This window comes from Phocoena phocoena, chromosome 15 (genome assembly GCF_963924675.1).
Source record: "Phocoena phocoena chromosome 15, mPhoPho1.1, whole genome shotgun sequence".
In the NCBI taxonomy this organism is placed as follows: domain Eukaryota; kingdom Metazoa; phylum Chordata; class Mammalia; order Artiodactyla; family Phocoenidae; genus Phocoena; species Phocoena phocoena.
Genome location: NC_089233.1, coordinates 58,110,585 through 58,127,061, shown reverse-complemented (window position 1 = coordinate 58,127,061; position 16,477 = coordinate 58,110,585). Strand labels below are relative to the sequence as shown.

At 38.3% G+C, this 16,477-nt stretch overlaps 1 protein-coding gene across 1 annotated transcript in view; it reads right to left on the bottom strand.

Annotated features, from left to right (window-relative positions):
• Nucleotides 1–16,477, bottom strand: part of DNAAF9 (dynein axonemal assembly factor 9) — a 146,221-nt gene that overhangs the window by 114,415 nt on the left and 15,329 nt on the right. The window contains exons 2-3 of the mRNA XM_065892337.1: nucleotides 6,165–6,244; nucleotides 2,025–2,144 (exon numbers count right to left, since the gene is read on the bottom strand). Coding sequence (XP_065748409.1) covers nucleotides 2,025–2,144; nucleotides 6,165–6,244 — 200 coding nt within the window. The remainder of the gene's footprint in view (nucleotides 1–2,024; nucleotides 2,145–6,164; nucleotides 6,245–16,477) is intronic.

The following is a 16,477-nucleotide window of genomic DNA, read 5'->3' as shown; positions in this document are numbered from 1 at the left end:
TGATCTCAGCTGACTGCACAGCTGGGTGGCCCCATGAAATAAAGCTCCATGATGGTGGCCTTTTAAGCCACTCTGAGCTCCACACCTGGTCAGACCCTAGGTGTTCTAGGCAACACAGTATGGAGCAGGCTCTTCACTGCTGACTCTCAGCTAAGTGCTAGAGTTAAAAGGTAGCAAGGGATGGGAAAGAAGCCCCGTCTCATTCTGCTGGGAGACCCACCCTGAATCACCTGTAGGTCACCTACTCAATAGTGAGAGTTTGATGTCACTGAGGGCTTCCTGTATAGACTGTACTCTATACTAATGTGTAACATACTTCAAAGAATTAGGAACCAATAAAAGAAATAATGCAACAGCTACTAAACCTAATGAAGCATGCTCAGGATCTCACAAGACTGATGTCATCACTACAAATAAATTTTAACACAGTCAGGTAAAAGAAGAAAGCATAGAGCAAGTAAACTATTTTAAAAGTTTCTTTTTAAAATAAATCCTTTGTGTTTGCCTCTTTTTCTCTCAGATAATTAGGGATTGTAATGTAGAAGATAAATCTGGTGAACTCAGCTTTCTAGTTACTTGGATTTAAAAAATGAATTTATTAATTTGGAAGAAAACGCTCACTTTATAAGCACTCATTGTGCTAGGTGACAGGATAAAGACAAGATAAGCAAAAAGGAGCACCTCTGAGGATTTAAACTACTTCCTTAATTTCAGTACTGCAATGTCCTTAGCAACCTTGACTGCAGTGAAATGTGTGGTTGATACAAGTATCTGCCTTTTTGTAACTGTCTAAATGAGCTGCCAAGATGAATTCTTTCCAAACCAGTATGTTTTACAGTCTAAGAAAGCATTTTTTAAAATCAAAATCTGAAACTAAATTTGAATTGAAAAAAAATTAACAGAAGGAATAATTTCACCCTGCTTTCTGTACTTCCTGATAAAAAGAAAATCTTTCACCAATCTATAAGGATAGATACTATTAAGGACTTTACTACAGAAGAATTTTCACATACACTAGGCCAGGGTGCTTCACCTTTCAGCACTACTGACAGTTTAGACCAGATCATTCTTTGTTGTGGGGAGCTGTCCTGTGTACGCATTGTAGGATGTTTAGCAGCATCTTTGGCCTCTACCCACTCTGCCCAGTTGTGACAATCAAAAATGTCTTCAGATATTGCCAAATGTCCCCTGGGGGATAAAACTGCCCCCAGTTGAGAACCACTGTACTAGATCCACAGCAAGATTATTTCAACATCAGATGTTTGCTTTCACACGTCCCCCAGCTGCTTCACAAGAGCTGTCTCTCATCCATTTTGACTTGTCTATTCCTGTGTCTCCTGATCCACCTGGCAGACAAGTCATAATGCTAAGTATGTGATATCAGAGATAGCTCCTGGGCATCACCCCATAGCAGCATGAACACAGGGTGAGTGTCTCAGAGCCAAGGAAAGGGGAATGTAAGCAGAAAGTCTGCATTGTAGTCACAGGCATCGTCATAAATTACAGCTCACAGAAAACAATTCCCAAAGACAGAGCAGGACAAAGAGCCTTTGTTCCTAAGCTGAAGATCCACATGAAGTCCTCCTTGCAGGAGTAGCCTGCAGGCTTATCCTTGAATCACAGCTGAGAGTGCTTTCATAGGACAATGGCACATAATATGAACCTCCCAGCATGTAGAGGCAATGGAAAATTCAGAGGAAAACTAGTACCTTGCCAAGAAGATATAAAGCCAAATATTGATGTTTACTTTTTTCCTCTAAAACCGATTTATCTAGTAAACATACTCTGAAAACTACTTGTCACTAGTCTCTTATAATCCAGCAGGTAACCTACAGAGCATATTACTTAACATATCAGCAAAGAAGAAATGTCGTTTTTCATTAATAAAAAAAGCAAAAATATACTGGATCTTCAGGCTATTTTAAATTTGATCATATTTTTCCATAAAAAGTCCATGAAATAAGAATCCAAAGTACTATATCACTTACTCCTCTCTCACACAGAGTTCACCAATATATACTTACCATCTAGAACCTCTTCAGAAAACCCTGTTTTCTCAAAATCACTGGTATTCTGATTGTACAAACCAAACAGAAGATAATTTGCCAGCTCTCTGCAGCCTTCATTGTACCTGCTATCGATTCCTGCAAGGCAAAAAAGGCTTTGATCAGCTGTACTGTACTACGGGGAACATATGAGTCCCAACGGTTTGCCCCTGCTCAGCAAAACCCTAGTGGTTAAGTTAAAGGCAGCACCTCAGACCAGTTTTGTGCCAGAAGCCAAACTAAACAACTCTGAAAGAAGCAGGCCTCAGCATCAAGTACTCTTACATGGATTCAAGACCTATATAGTTGAGACAATCAAACAGCACAGAATATAGAAGCTGTTAATTTAATCAAAAGCAATTCTTGAGGATAGAAGGAACCAGAAAATATAGTCCAAGTCCTGCCATAGTTGGTTAAAATTTTTTAATACTTTCAGTTAGAATAGGAATAGGCATCAGAAAAGTATTCTCTTCTCAAAGAGACCTTTACCAAAACACGTGGAATTAAATAAAGGAGGATTAAGGTGTTTTGAAAAGAACTCAAAGAAGTAAAAAGAGGACAAGTGAATGAAACCTCAGACATCCATCATTTCACAAATATTTATCAGGCCCAAGGCCTAGCACTCTGCTGGGTGCTGAAGCATGTAGTAAACATGCCTACAGATGGTCTTCACGAAGCTTACAGTCTAGTAGGGCTGGGTCAGAGACTAATAAAAAGGAAATTAAATACTGCCTTCACAACTGCCTTTCAATGCCACAGGCACATATACTACCTGGTTCCTGGATATCTGTGAAGGCCCAGAGCTATGACTCTGGACAAGAGGAACATGTCAAGGGCAGGAGGCAGCTGGCTACGTGAGGCTAAAAGGAAGGGGCTGGGCAGAAGAAGCTCCAAGAATGGAAATATGGCTGGAGCCTGGGAAACAGGACTGTCAGTTGTTATTCAGACCAGTGAAAAGTAATGGCATTCAGACCAGAGGGGCTTAGAGACCACCTGTGGCAGGGGACTTCAAATATGGGAAGACTTCTTTCTGAGCAAGATCAAAGCAGCACACCCTCTTTTATGCCATCCAACACTTTAGTGAAGAAAGAGATGAAAAAGATTCAAAAGCAGAAATTATCTGGCCTACATAAGGCCTGAAGTAGAAAGGGCTACAGAGTTAAAAATAACCAGTGGACTGCGCAGCATGTCCTCTTCTAAGGATTCCAGCTACATAAACTGCCACAAAAAATGCTAACATTAAAAAGACTGACCATGTAAAATTAAAGGTAAAAGATACTATATGTAACCACTTTAGTTAATAAAGTTGTTTCCCATGGGGGAATTTTGGGCTACAAATCTGATACTGCTAAACATGCATACTGGAATTAAACAAGTAAATGGATGGTAGACGGTAGGTGCCAAGTTTCTCACTGGTGGAGTGGAAGTTTACAGATAAGCAAGAGAAGGAGGCTAGAATGATCCATGTAGTAATGGGTTAGAGCTAGAAACGCTAATATGAATTCACGTTTAGCTTAATACAGTAGAGACAGTTATATAACATTTACAGATGTGTATATATACACCACTTAAGGTACACACATATATTTCCTTACTTTGTCAGCTGAGAGGGCCTAAAAGCAATGACATCCCAGTAGCAAAGAGCATACCCAGTGCCCAGATCTTGGTTTCTAATACCATTCTCCAATAAAAGAAATCAGGGCTTCTTAGAGAAATAGCTGATTCTAGGACTGAAGCAGGTAATATACAAAATAAGACTGAAGCATCTTATAATGTCAGAAAGTACAGAAGGACTAAATAAACTAAAACTTTTATGGAGATATATCAAAGGGAGGGATGTAGGAACCAACTGAAAGAGCCCCAAACGGCCAAGGCTGGAACAATCTGAAGTAGTAGTAGGTTATAACCTAAGGTATAAATGAAGTAGTACTGGATTTTAACTCAAAGTATAAAATAAATCTCCATGAAGACATACAAACAAACGATTGAATAAATAAATAAATGGGGGATAAGAGACAAATATCCCATGCAGAAGAATTTCAAATAATTTATGTAGACACTACCCTCCTCAAGGCAATGGAGCATAATCCCTGCTCCTTAAGTGTGGGCTCATAGTGACTTCCTTCCAAAGAGGACAATATGGAAGGAGGGGTGGGGAGAGTACTTTACAATGCAGAACCTGACAAATATTATCTTAGCCAAGTGACCAAAGTCAATATAAACAGTGAAAAGTCTTGTGAGTATGTATCCTTGATATGTGATGAAAATGGCATGTTACTTCATTGGCCTTGCACTCCAAAATCTATAACCCCAGTCTAAGCATGAGAAAAACATAAGAAAAATCCCAAAAGAGGGATTTCACATATGTCAAAACTTATCACATCGTACACTTTAAATATGTGCAGTTTACTATACATGAATTATACCACCATAAAGCTGTTTTAAAAAAAAGGTTAGCAGAAATTCAGTGAGAACATCTCCTACACCCTAATAACTAAATGAAAAATGCCAAAGTGGAGGGAGCTGAGTCAGAGTTGCTCAGAAGGATACTGTAGAGGCTAGAGGATAGATTAAACCAACCAACCAACCAACCATGAGATGCTATGATAACTCTAATTACCCAAAAAAGCAGAATTCACTAAACCCCAGAAGCTGTTTAAAAACACACAAGTGCCTCATTGATTTCTTGCTTCACATTCACATACAGCTGTTTGTCCTGAAGGTTTTTTTTGGCTGCACCACGCAGCATGTGGGATCCTAGTTCCCTGACTAGGGATCGAACCCACAGCCCCTGCATCAGAAGCACATAGTCTTAACCACTGGACCGCCAGGGAAGTCCCTGTCCTGAAGGTTTATTAAGTTTTTACCTCAATCTTCACACCCAACTTCAAACATCAATTTCTGCAACATTTGTGTTTTCATTGAAAATATATATATAAATATGTATATATATATATATATATATATATATAGTCTCGTGATATTCTTATAAGTAGACTTTCTTCTCAATCCTTTAGTATTCTATATTCAAGTAGCCCACATGATCAATTTTATGTTGCCTATTTTTACTAGGTTGAGCCTTAACTAACAGAAATAATGGCGTAAGTCCAGTAACAAACAGGTGGTTTTATTCATAAGTAAATTCATGGCAAAGACAGCCCCCACACCCTTGATGGCTGCAGCTGGAAAGAGAATCCAGTGAGTGTTGTTTCAGCATTTGACTGGAAATCTAGGCCCATTATAAACTATGTCTCTTAGCTGAGTGAGTGATGAAGCCAAGATTCAAACCCAAAACCTGCCTGGCTCCAGAGTGCACGTTTTTAACCACTCTGCCCACTGCCTATCGTAAGTTTAAATGCAAGTGCTATTAAGTGAAAAAATAAAATTATGCATAGACTATCTGAGGAAGGACAAACAAGAAAGTGGTTCGCTTCTGGGAAGGAAATTGGGTGGTTGACAGACAAACAACCTGACCTAAGCAAGTTTTATGACTCAATACTGTGAATGTAAATGAAAGTGAGATAAAGAAGGAGACTGACTTGACATAGGAAAATCTACAAGATATACTTATCAAGTGAAAAATTTTCAGTTAGATTAACAACAATATACATAAAATGTTTCCTTTTATGTTAAAAAAATATGGTTGATATTATCTCTGGGGAGTGGGACTGGGTAACTGGGATGATTAGAAAATTTTGTTCATTATTTGTGTAATGTCTTAATTTTTAAATTATATGATGTGTTTTCATAATAAAAACAGTTAAAGAACAAATAAATGCCGAATTCTGCCACTCCACGGCCCTGAGCAAGTCTGTTTGATCTCCCAGAGTCTCAGTTTCCTCCTCTGTAAAAAAGGGACAACACTGCTTCTTGTAAGGTTGCTGTGAGGAGAAATGAGGTAACATGTACAAAGTGCCTGCTCTGTGGTACAGGCTCCCTATCTCACTGATATCTCACCTGACCTCATTAAAACAGCAACAGATCTCAGGGGAACAAAAGCTGGGAGAAGAATACTAACTCACAGCTTATCTCACAGTGATGATACTATTATTAATATCTTCCTGTGAACAGAAGCCAAGTTGTCCCAGCCCTGAGTCCCACCTTGTTAAAAGCACTGACCTAGGATGCAGAGGATTCCATCGGGTTGAGACTTGCTGCTCTGGGTCAGGATGCTCTGAACCTGGCGGAGTCGACTGCAGCTGCAATAAGAACAGAAATCAGCTTCCTGAGTGCCAGCATATGAAGGCATGAGGAAGGGAACGACTGCTAGGGATGGAAACTGGTTCTTATCTGACTTTGGTATCAGAATCATAACAAGAAATTAGGGAGTATTCTTTTTTCTTCTATTTTTTGGAAGAGATTATGCAGAAGTGGTCTGAAGACTAAGTCTGAACTGCTGATTACAAACTGATGGTCAGTGGCTCTCTGGCTCAACAAAGGATGGAGCCAAAGGCCCTCTCATGATGAATGCTGGACAGGACTAGAACTGAGCAGCTGACCAGAAGGACTTCCAATGACTTCTCAATTTTGAAGTTTAATCAAAGAAGAGTTTCTACACTTACCTGTCCTAACTGTGGTCATCACTGGTCTGTTAAAAATGAAACAAAAAACAAACAGATAAAAACTAAAAACTGGCCTAAGGACCTAAAGGAAGCTCTGATGTATCATCATAACTACCCCCACAGAGAGTGTCAGTAGATGGTACTTGCTCCCATTTCTGTGCAGATCTCTGATTCCATTGGTTTTAGGCATATGCCCTTCCTCCCAAACAAAGCATAAGGAGAGACACGACCAGATGTTAATATCACTTCTAAGGACCCCATGCTTTCCATATCAATCCTTCCTCCTTCCTAGAAGTCCGAGAGAGAGCTGGTCACTTTCCTGCTTGAGACTGATCTTTCCATAAGGTCTGTCCACATCACCTTCAGGTCCAAGATCTGTCTCCAGTATTCATTCCCTAACACTCCTATATTAATTTTTTCCCCTACAGTCAACATATTCCCAGCCCTACCACATCATTATTATCTAAGATCCTCCATAAGCCAACTACAGTAACTGTTCCATCCATAACAATCAGATTTCATCCTCACCCCTCTGTTCCGGTACACTGCCCTACACTCACCCAAGCAATAGTGTATCCAGCCAAACAACACCACTTCCCTTCCTTGGATTCTCTTTCCCTGCCTGGATTCTTTCTGATGTTCCCATACCCCAAGTTCATGACTTAGTGGTCATTATCACTGTCTTCCCTCAAGATGTTCACAATCTTCCACCTAATACAGAAACCAAAGATAGCACCAAAAAATAGACACCTACAGATCAATATCTACCATGAATATAGATATAAAAATCCTCAATAAAATATTAGCAAATAGAATTCAAAAACATACAAAAAGAATTGTACACCATGACCAAGATGGATGCAAGGCTGTTTCACTACTGGTAAATCAATCAATATAATCCATCATCTAACAGGCTAAAGAAGAAAAAAAAAAATCACACAACCATATAATTGATGCAGAAAAATCATCTAACAGAATTCAACACCCATTCATAATAAAAACACTTAGAAAACTAGAAATAGAGTTTCCTCAACTTGATAAAGAACATCTACAAAAAAACCTCCAAAGCAATGTTTGGAATATACTTAATGGTGAAAGAACTAAATGAGGAACAAGAAAAATATGTCTGCTCTCATTATTCCGATTCAACATAATACTGGAAGTTCTAGCCAATGTGATAAGGCAAAAAAAAAAAAGGAAATAAAAGGCATAAAGATAGAAAAGGAAGACATAAAACTATTGCTATTTGCAGATGACATAATGACCTATGCAGGGAATCTCACAGAATCTACAAAAAACAAAATCTGAGAACTAATAAGTGAATTCAACAAAGTCACAAGATCAACATATAAAAACCAACTGTATAAATGAACACACAGAAACCAAAATTAAAAATACAGTATCATTTAAATATAAATCTAACAAAACATGCACAGGACTTACAAGCTAAAAACTACAAAACACTGATAAAGGAAACCAAAAAAGATATAAGTAAGTGGAGAGACATATTGTATTTACGGACTGGAAGACTCAACATAATATAGATGTCAATTCTCCTTAAATTAATGTACAAGTTTAACACAATTCCTATCATAATTGCAGCAAGATTTTTTGTAGATACAGAAAAGATTACTCTAAAACTTACATGGAATGGCAAAGGAACATTCTAAAATAGCTAAAACTTTTCTGAAAATGAATAAAGTGGGAGGAATCACTCTACCTCATGTCAAGACTTATTAGAGAGGCAAGTTCAAGATGGTGGAGTAAAAGGACGTGCACTCACTCCATCTTGCGAGAGCACTGGAATCACAACTAACTGCTGAAGAGTCATCGACAGGAAGACACTTGAACTCACCAAAAAAGATACCCCCAAACCAAAGACAAAGGAGAAGCCATAATGAGACAGCAGGAGGTGCACAATCACAATAAAATCAAATCCCATAACCGTTGGGTGGGTGACTCACAAGCTGGAGAACAATTATACCACAGAAGTCCACTCACTTGAATGAAGTTTCTGAGCACCACGTCAGGCTTCCCAACCTGGGGGTCTGGCAAAGGAAGGAGGAATTCCCAGAGATTCAGATTTTGACAGCTAATGGGATTTGTTTGCAGGATATTGACAGGACTGGGGGAAACAGAGACTCCACTCTTGAAGGGCACATACAAAGTAGTGTGTGTGTCAGGGCTCAGGGGGAAGGAGCAGTGACCCCATAGGAGGCTGAACCAGACCCACCTGCTATTCTTGGAGGGTCTCCTGAAGAGGTGGGGGATGGCTGTGGCTCACTGGTGGGACAAGGACACTGGCAGCAGAAGTTCTGGGAAGTACTCCTTGGCCTGAGCCCCCCCCACAACCGGAATCTAACATTAGCCCCACCAAAGAGCCTGTAGTCTCCAGTGCTCGGTTGCCTCAGGCCAAACAACCAACAGGAAGGGAACCCAGCCCCACCCATCAGCAGACAAACAGATGGAAGTTTTACTGAGCTCTGCCCACCAGAGCAACACCCAGCTCTACCCACCACCAGTCCCTCCCATCAGGAAGCTTGCACAAGCCTCTTAGATAGCCTCATCTACCAGAAGGCAGACAACAGAAGCAAGAAAAACTACAATCCTGCAGCCTGTGGAACAAAAACCACATTCACAGAAAGACAGACAAAACGAAAAGGCAGAGGGCTAGGTACCAGATGAAGGAACAAGATAAAACCCCAGGAACACAACTAAATGAAGTGGAGACAGGCAACCTTCCAGAAAAAGGATTCAGAATAATAACAGTGAAGATGATCCAGGACCTTGAAAAAGAATGGAGGCAAAGACTGAGAAGATGCAAGAAATGTTTAACAAAGACCTAGAAGAATGAAAGAAAAAAACACCTAGAAGAATTAAAGAACAAACAAACAGAGGTGAACAACACAATAACTGAAATGAAAAATACACTAGAAGGAATGAATAGCAAAATTACTGAGGGAGAAGAACGGATGAGCAACCTAGAAGACAGAATGGTGGAATTCACTGCTGCAGAACAGAATAAAGAAAAAAGAATGAAAAGAAATGAAGACAGCCTGAGACCTCTGGGACAACATTAAATGCACCAACATACACATTATAGGGGTCCCAGAAGGAAAACAGAAAGGACCCAAGAAAATATCTGAAGAGATTATAGTCGAAAACTTCCCTAACACGGGAAAGGAAATAGCCACCCAAGTCCAGGAAGCACAGAGAGTCCCAGGCAGGCTAAACCCAAGGAGAAACACACCGAGACACATAGTAACCAAATTGGCAAAAATTAAAGACAAAGAAAAATCATTAAAAGCAACAAGGGAAAAACAACAAATAACATACAAGGGAACTCCCATAAGGTTAACAGTTGATTTCTCAGCAGAAATTCTACAAGCCAGAAGGCAGTGGCACGATGTATTTAAAGTGATGAAAGGGAAGAACCTACAACCAAGATTTCTCTACCCAGAAAGGATCTCATTCAGCTTTGATGGAGAAATCAAAAGATTTACAGACAAGAAAAGCTAAGAGAATTCAGCACCACCAAACCAGCTCTACAACAAATGCTAAAGGAACTTCTCTAAGTGGGAAACACAAGAGAAGAAAAGGACCTACAAAAACAAACCCAAGGGCTTCCCTAGTGGCGCAGTGGTTGAGAGTCCGCCTGCCAATGCAGGGGACACGGGTTCGTGTCCTGGTCTGGGAAGATCCCCCATGCCGCAGAGCGGCTGGGCCCGTGGGCCGTGGCTGCTGAGCCTGCGCGTCCGGAGCCTGTGCTCCACAAAGGGAGAGGCCACGACAGTGAGAGGCCCGCGTACCACAAAAAAAACAAAACAAACGAGAAAAAACAATTAAGAAAATGGTAACAGGAACATACATACTGATAATTACCTTAAAGGTGAATGGATTAAATGCTCCAGCCAAAAGACACAAGCTCGCTGAATGGATATAAAAACAAGACCCATATATATGCTGTCTAAAAGTAACCCACTTCAGACCTAAGGACACATACAGACTGAAAGTGAGGGGATAGAAAAAGAAAGAAAAAAATCAAAAGAAAGCTGGAGTAGCAATACTCATATGAGATAAAATAGACTTTAAAATAAAGAATGTTACAAAAGACAAAGAAGCACACTACATACTGATCAAGGGATCAATCCAAGAAGAATATATAACAATTATAAATATATATGCCCTCAACATAGGAGCACCTCAATACGTATGGCAAATGCTACTAACAGCTGTAAGAGAGGAAATCGACAGTAACACAATAATAGTGGGGGACTTTAACACCTCACTTACACCAATGGACAGATCATACAAAATGAAAATAAATAAGGAAACAGAAGCTTTAAATGACACAACAGACCAGATAGATTTAATTGATATTTATAGGACATTCCATCCAAAACCAGCAGATTACACTTTCTTCTCAAGTGCGCAGGGAACATTCTCCAAGATAGATCACATCTTGGGTCACAAATCAAGCCTCACTAAATTTAAGAAAATTGCAATCATATCAAGCATCTTTTCTGACCACAACACTATGAGATTAGAAATGAATTACAGGGAGAAAAACGTAAAAAATGCAAACACACGGAGGCTAAACAATAAGTTACTAAATAACCAAGAGATCACTGAAGAAATCAAACAGGAAATCAAAAAATACCTAGAGACAAATGACAATGAAAACACGACGATCCAAAACCTATGGGATGCAGCAAAAGCAGTTCTAAGAGTGAAGTTTATAGCTATACAAGCCTACCTCAAGAAACAAGAAAAATCTCAAATAAACAATCTAACCTTACACCTAAAGGAACTAGAGAAAGAAGAACAAACAAAACCCAAAGTTAGCAGAAGGAAAGAAATCATAAAGATCAGAGCAGAAATAAATGAAATAGAAAGAAAGAAAACAATAGCAAAGATCAATAAAACTAAAAGCTGGTTCTTTGAGAAGATAAACAAAATTGATAAACCTTTAAGCAGACTCATCAAGAAAAAAAGGGAGAGGACTCAAATCAGTAAAATTAGAAATGAAAAAGGAGAAATTACAATGGACACCACAGAAATACAAAGCATCATAAGAGACTACTACAAGAAACTCTATGCCAATAAAATGGAAAACCTGGAAGAAATGGACAAATTCTCAGAAAGGTATAACCTTCCAAGACTGAGCCAGGAAGACATAGAAAATAAGAACAGAAAAATCACAAGTAGTGAAGTTGAAACTGTGATTAAAATTCTTCCAACAAACAAAAGTCCAGGACCAGATGGCTTCACAGGTGAATTCTATCAAACATTTAGAGAAGAGCTTCTCAAACTCTTTCAAAAAACTGCAGAGAAAGGAACACTCCCAAACTCATTCTATGAGGCCAGCATCACCCTGATACCAAAACCAGACAGATAGTACAAAAAAAGAAAATTACAGACCAAGACTACTGATGAATATAGATGCAAAAATCCTCAAAAAAATAATAACAAGCAGAATCCAACAACACATTAAAAGGATCATACACCATGATCAAGTGGGATTTATCGCAGGGATGCAAGGATTCTTCAATATACACAAATCAATGTGATACACCATATTAACAAATTGAAGAAGAAAAACCATATGATCATCTCAATAGATGCAGAAAAAGCTTTTGACAAAACTCAACACCCATTCATGATAATACCTCTCCAGAAAGTGGGAATAGAGAGAACCTACCTCAACATAATAAAGGCCACATACGACAAACCCACAGCAAACATCATTCTCAGTGGTGAAAAACTGAAAGCATTTCATCTAAGATCAGGAACAAGACAAGGATGTCCACTCTCGCCACTATTATTCAACATAGTTTCAGAAGTCCTAGCCACAGCAATCAGAGAAGAAAAAGAAACAAAAGGTATACAAATTGGAAAAGAAGAAGTAAAACTGTCACTGTTTGCAGGTGACATGAAACTATATATAGAAAATCCTAAAGATGCCACCCCGAATAACCACAGCAATCTTGAGGGAAAAAAAAGGAGCTGGAGGAATCAGACTCCCTGACTTCAAACTATACTACAAAGCTACAGTAGTCAAGACAATATGGTACTGGCACAAAAACAGAAATATAGATCAATGGAACAGAACAGAAAGCCCAGAGATAAACCCACGAAAGTAATCTACGACAAAGGAGGGCAAGGATATACAATGGAGAAAAGACAGTCTCTTCTAAAAGTGATGCTGGGAAAACTGGACAGCCACATGTAAAAGAATGAAATTAGAACACTCCCTAACACCATACACAAAAATAATCTCAAAATGGATTAAAGACCTCAATATAAGACCGAACACTATAGAACTCTTAGAGAAAAACATAGGAAGAACACTCTTTGACATAAATCACAGCAAGATCTTTTTTGACCCAGCTCCTAGAATAATGGAAATAAAAACAAAAATAAACAAATGGGACCTAATGAAATTTAGAAGCTTTTGCACAGCAAAGAAAAGTATAAACAAGACAAAAAGACAACCCTCAGAATGGGAGAAAATATTTGCAAATGAATCAACGAACAAAGGATTAATCTCCAAAATATATATAAGCTCATGCAGCTCAATAATAAAAAAACAAATAACCTAATCAAAAAATGGGCAGAAGACCTAAATAGACATTTCTCCAAAGAAGACATACAGATGGCCAAGAGGCACATGAAAAGCTGCTCAACATCACTATTAGAGAAATGCAAATCAAAACTACAAAGAGGGGACTTCCCTGGCGGTCCAGTGGTTAAGACTTCGCCTTCCAATGCAGGGGATGTGGGTTCAATCCCTGGCCGGGAAACTAAGATCCTACATGCCTCACAGGCAAAAAACCAAAAACATAAAAACTGAAGCAATATTGTAACAAATTCAACAAAGACTAAAAACGGTCCACATCAAAAAAACAAAAACAAAATCTTAAAAAAAAAACAAAACGACAATGAGGTATCACCTCACACCGGTTAGAATGGGCATCATCAGAAAATCTACAAACAACAAAGGCTGGAGAGGGTGTGGAGAAAAGGGAACTCCCTTGCACTGTTGGTGGGAATGTAAATTGATACAGCCACTATGGAGAACAGTATGGACATTCCTTAAAAAACTAAAAATAGAATTACCATAAGACCCAGCAATCCCACTACTGGGCATATACCCAGAGAAAACCATAATTCAAAAAGACACATGCACCTCAATGTTCACTGCAGCACTATTTACAAAGCCAGGTCATGGAAGCAACCTAAATGCCCATAGACAGATAAATGGATAAAGAAAATGTGGTACATATATGCAATGGAATATTACTCAGCCATAAAATGAATGAAACTGTGTCATTTGCAGAGACTTGGATGGACTTATAGACTGTCATACAGAGTGAAGCAAGTCAGAAAGAGAAAAACAAATATTTTATATTAACGCATATATGTGGAATCTAGAAAAATGGTATAGATGAACCAGTTTGCAAGGCAGAAATAGAGACAGAGAGGTAGAGGACGAAAGTATGGACACCAAGGGGGGAAAGCAGGGTGGTGGGGGTGGTGGGATGAATTGGGATGATTGGGATTGACATATATACACTAACACGTATAAAACAGGTAACTAATAAGAACCTGCTATATAAAAAAATAAAATTAAATTAAAAAAATTTTAAAAACTTATTATATAGCTAAAGTAATCAAGACTGTGGTTCTGGCTGAGAGACAGACACATAGATCAATGGAACGGAACAAAACAGCCAGAAATAGGCCCACAAAAATATAGCCAATTAATATTTGACAAAGGGTGGAAAGTGATTCAATAGAGGAAAAATAGTCTCTTCAATAAATGGTGCTGAAACAACTGCATATCCATAGACAAAAACATGAACCTCAACCTAAACTTTATAACTTTCACAAAAATTAAGATAGATCATAGATTTAAAAGTTTTAATGTAAAACTATAAAATCTTTAGAAGAAAAAAGAATAAATATTCAGGGCTTAGGATTTAATGAAGTTCTTAGGCTTGATACCGAAAGTATGATCCATTAAAAATTTGATAAATTAGACTTCATCAAAATTTTAAACTGTGCTTTGTGAAAGAACCTGTTGGGAGAATGAAAAGACAAGCTACAGACTGGTAGAACATATTTGCAAATCACTTACCTAACCAAGCAGAATACAGAAGAAACTCTCCAAACTCAACAGTAAAAAAACAATCCAATTAGAAAACAGGCCAAAGGCATGAAAAAACATTTTCTCAAAGAGGATACAGAGGTGGCACATGAAAACATGTTCAACATCATTATCCATTAGGGAAATCCAAGTTAAAACCACAATGAGGTATTAATACACATCTATTAGAAAAGCTAAAATATCCATAACAGATGGTGACGATACCAAAATGCTGGTGATGATTCAGAGAAACTGAATCATTCACAGACTTCTGAAGTAAATTAAAGAAGACACCAATAATGGAAATACATTCATGTTCATGCATTGGAAGACTTAATACTGTTAAGCTATCAATACTACACAAAACAATCTACAGATTCAATATAATCTCCATCACAATTCCAGGAACTTATATATATAGTTTTATATATATATATATAAATTTTTATTGGGTCATAATTGATTTTCAATGTTGTGTTAGTTTCAGGTGTACAGCAAAGTGAATCTGTTATACAAATACACATATCCACTCTTTTTATTAGATTCTTTTCCCTTATAGGCCATTACACAGTATTGAGTAGGGTTCCCTGTGCTATACAGTAGGTCCTTATTAGTTATCTATTTTATATATAGTAGTGTATATGTGTCAATCCCAATTTTCCAATTTATCCCTCCCCTCCACTCCAGAAACTTTTTTTGAAGAAACAGAAAAATCCATCCTAAAATTCACAGTAATTTCAAGGAACCCAGAATAGACAAAACAATATTGAAAAAGAAGGATAAAGCTGGAGGAAACACTTCCTGATTTCAAAATTTATTACAAAGCTAACCATAACAGTTTGGTACTGGCATAAAGACAGACATATAGAACAGGGGTCCCCAATCCCCGGGCTGTGGACCGGTAAGGGTCCGCGGCCTGTTAGGAACCCAACCACACAGCAGGAGGTGAGCGGCGGGCGAGCTAGCAAAGCATCATCTGCAGCTCCCCATCACTCACATTAATTACCCCCTGAACCATCCCCCCCACACCTGGCCCGTGGAAAAACTGTCTTCCACGAAACCTGTCCGTGGTGCCAAAAAGGCTGGGGACCACTGATTATAGAACAATGAAACAGAATAGAGAGCCCAGTAATAAACTCTTTTTGTGACTGGCTTATTTCACTTCCTATAATGTGCTCATGGTCAAATGATTTTTGACAAGGGTACCAGGATTGAGAAAGGAGTGTTTTTTTCAACAAATGGTTTTGGGAAAACTGTATAGTCACATGCAAATTAAAAAAAAAAAAAAAAGGATTCAAACTCTGACTTTACACCATATACAAGATTTAACTCAGAATAAAGACCTAAATGTAAACCTAAAACTATAAAATTTTTAGAAGAAAACATATGGGAAAAGCTTCATGACATTAGAGTTGGCAATGATTTTCTGTCATTTTCCAATGACACCAAAAGCACAGATGACAAATGGAAAGATACATAAATTAGACTTTTATCAAAATTAAAAACTTATGTTCATTAAAGGACACAATTAACAGAGTGAAAAGACAACCCACAGAATGAGAGAAAATATATGCAAATCATACATCTATTAAGAGGCTAATATCCAGAATACATAAAGAACCTCTATAACTCAACAACAACAAACAATTCAAAATGGGCAGAGAACATGAATAGACATTTCTCCAGAGAAGATACATAAATGGCCAATAAGCACATGAAAA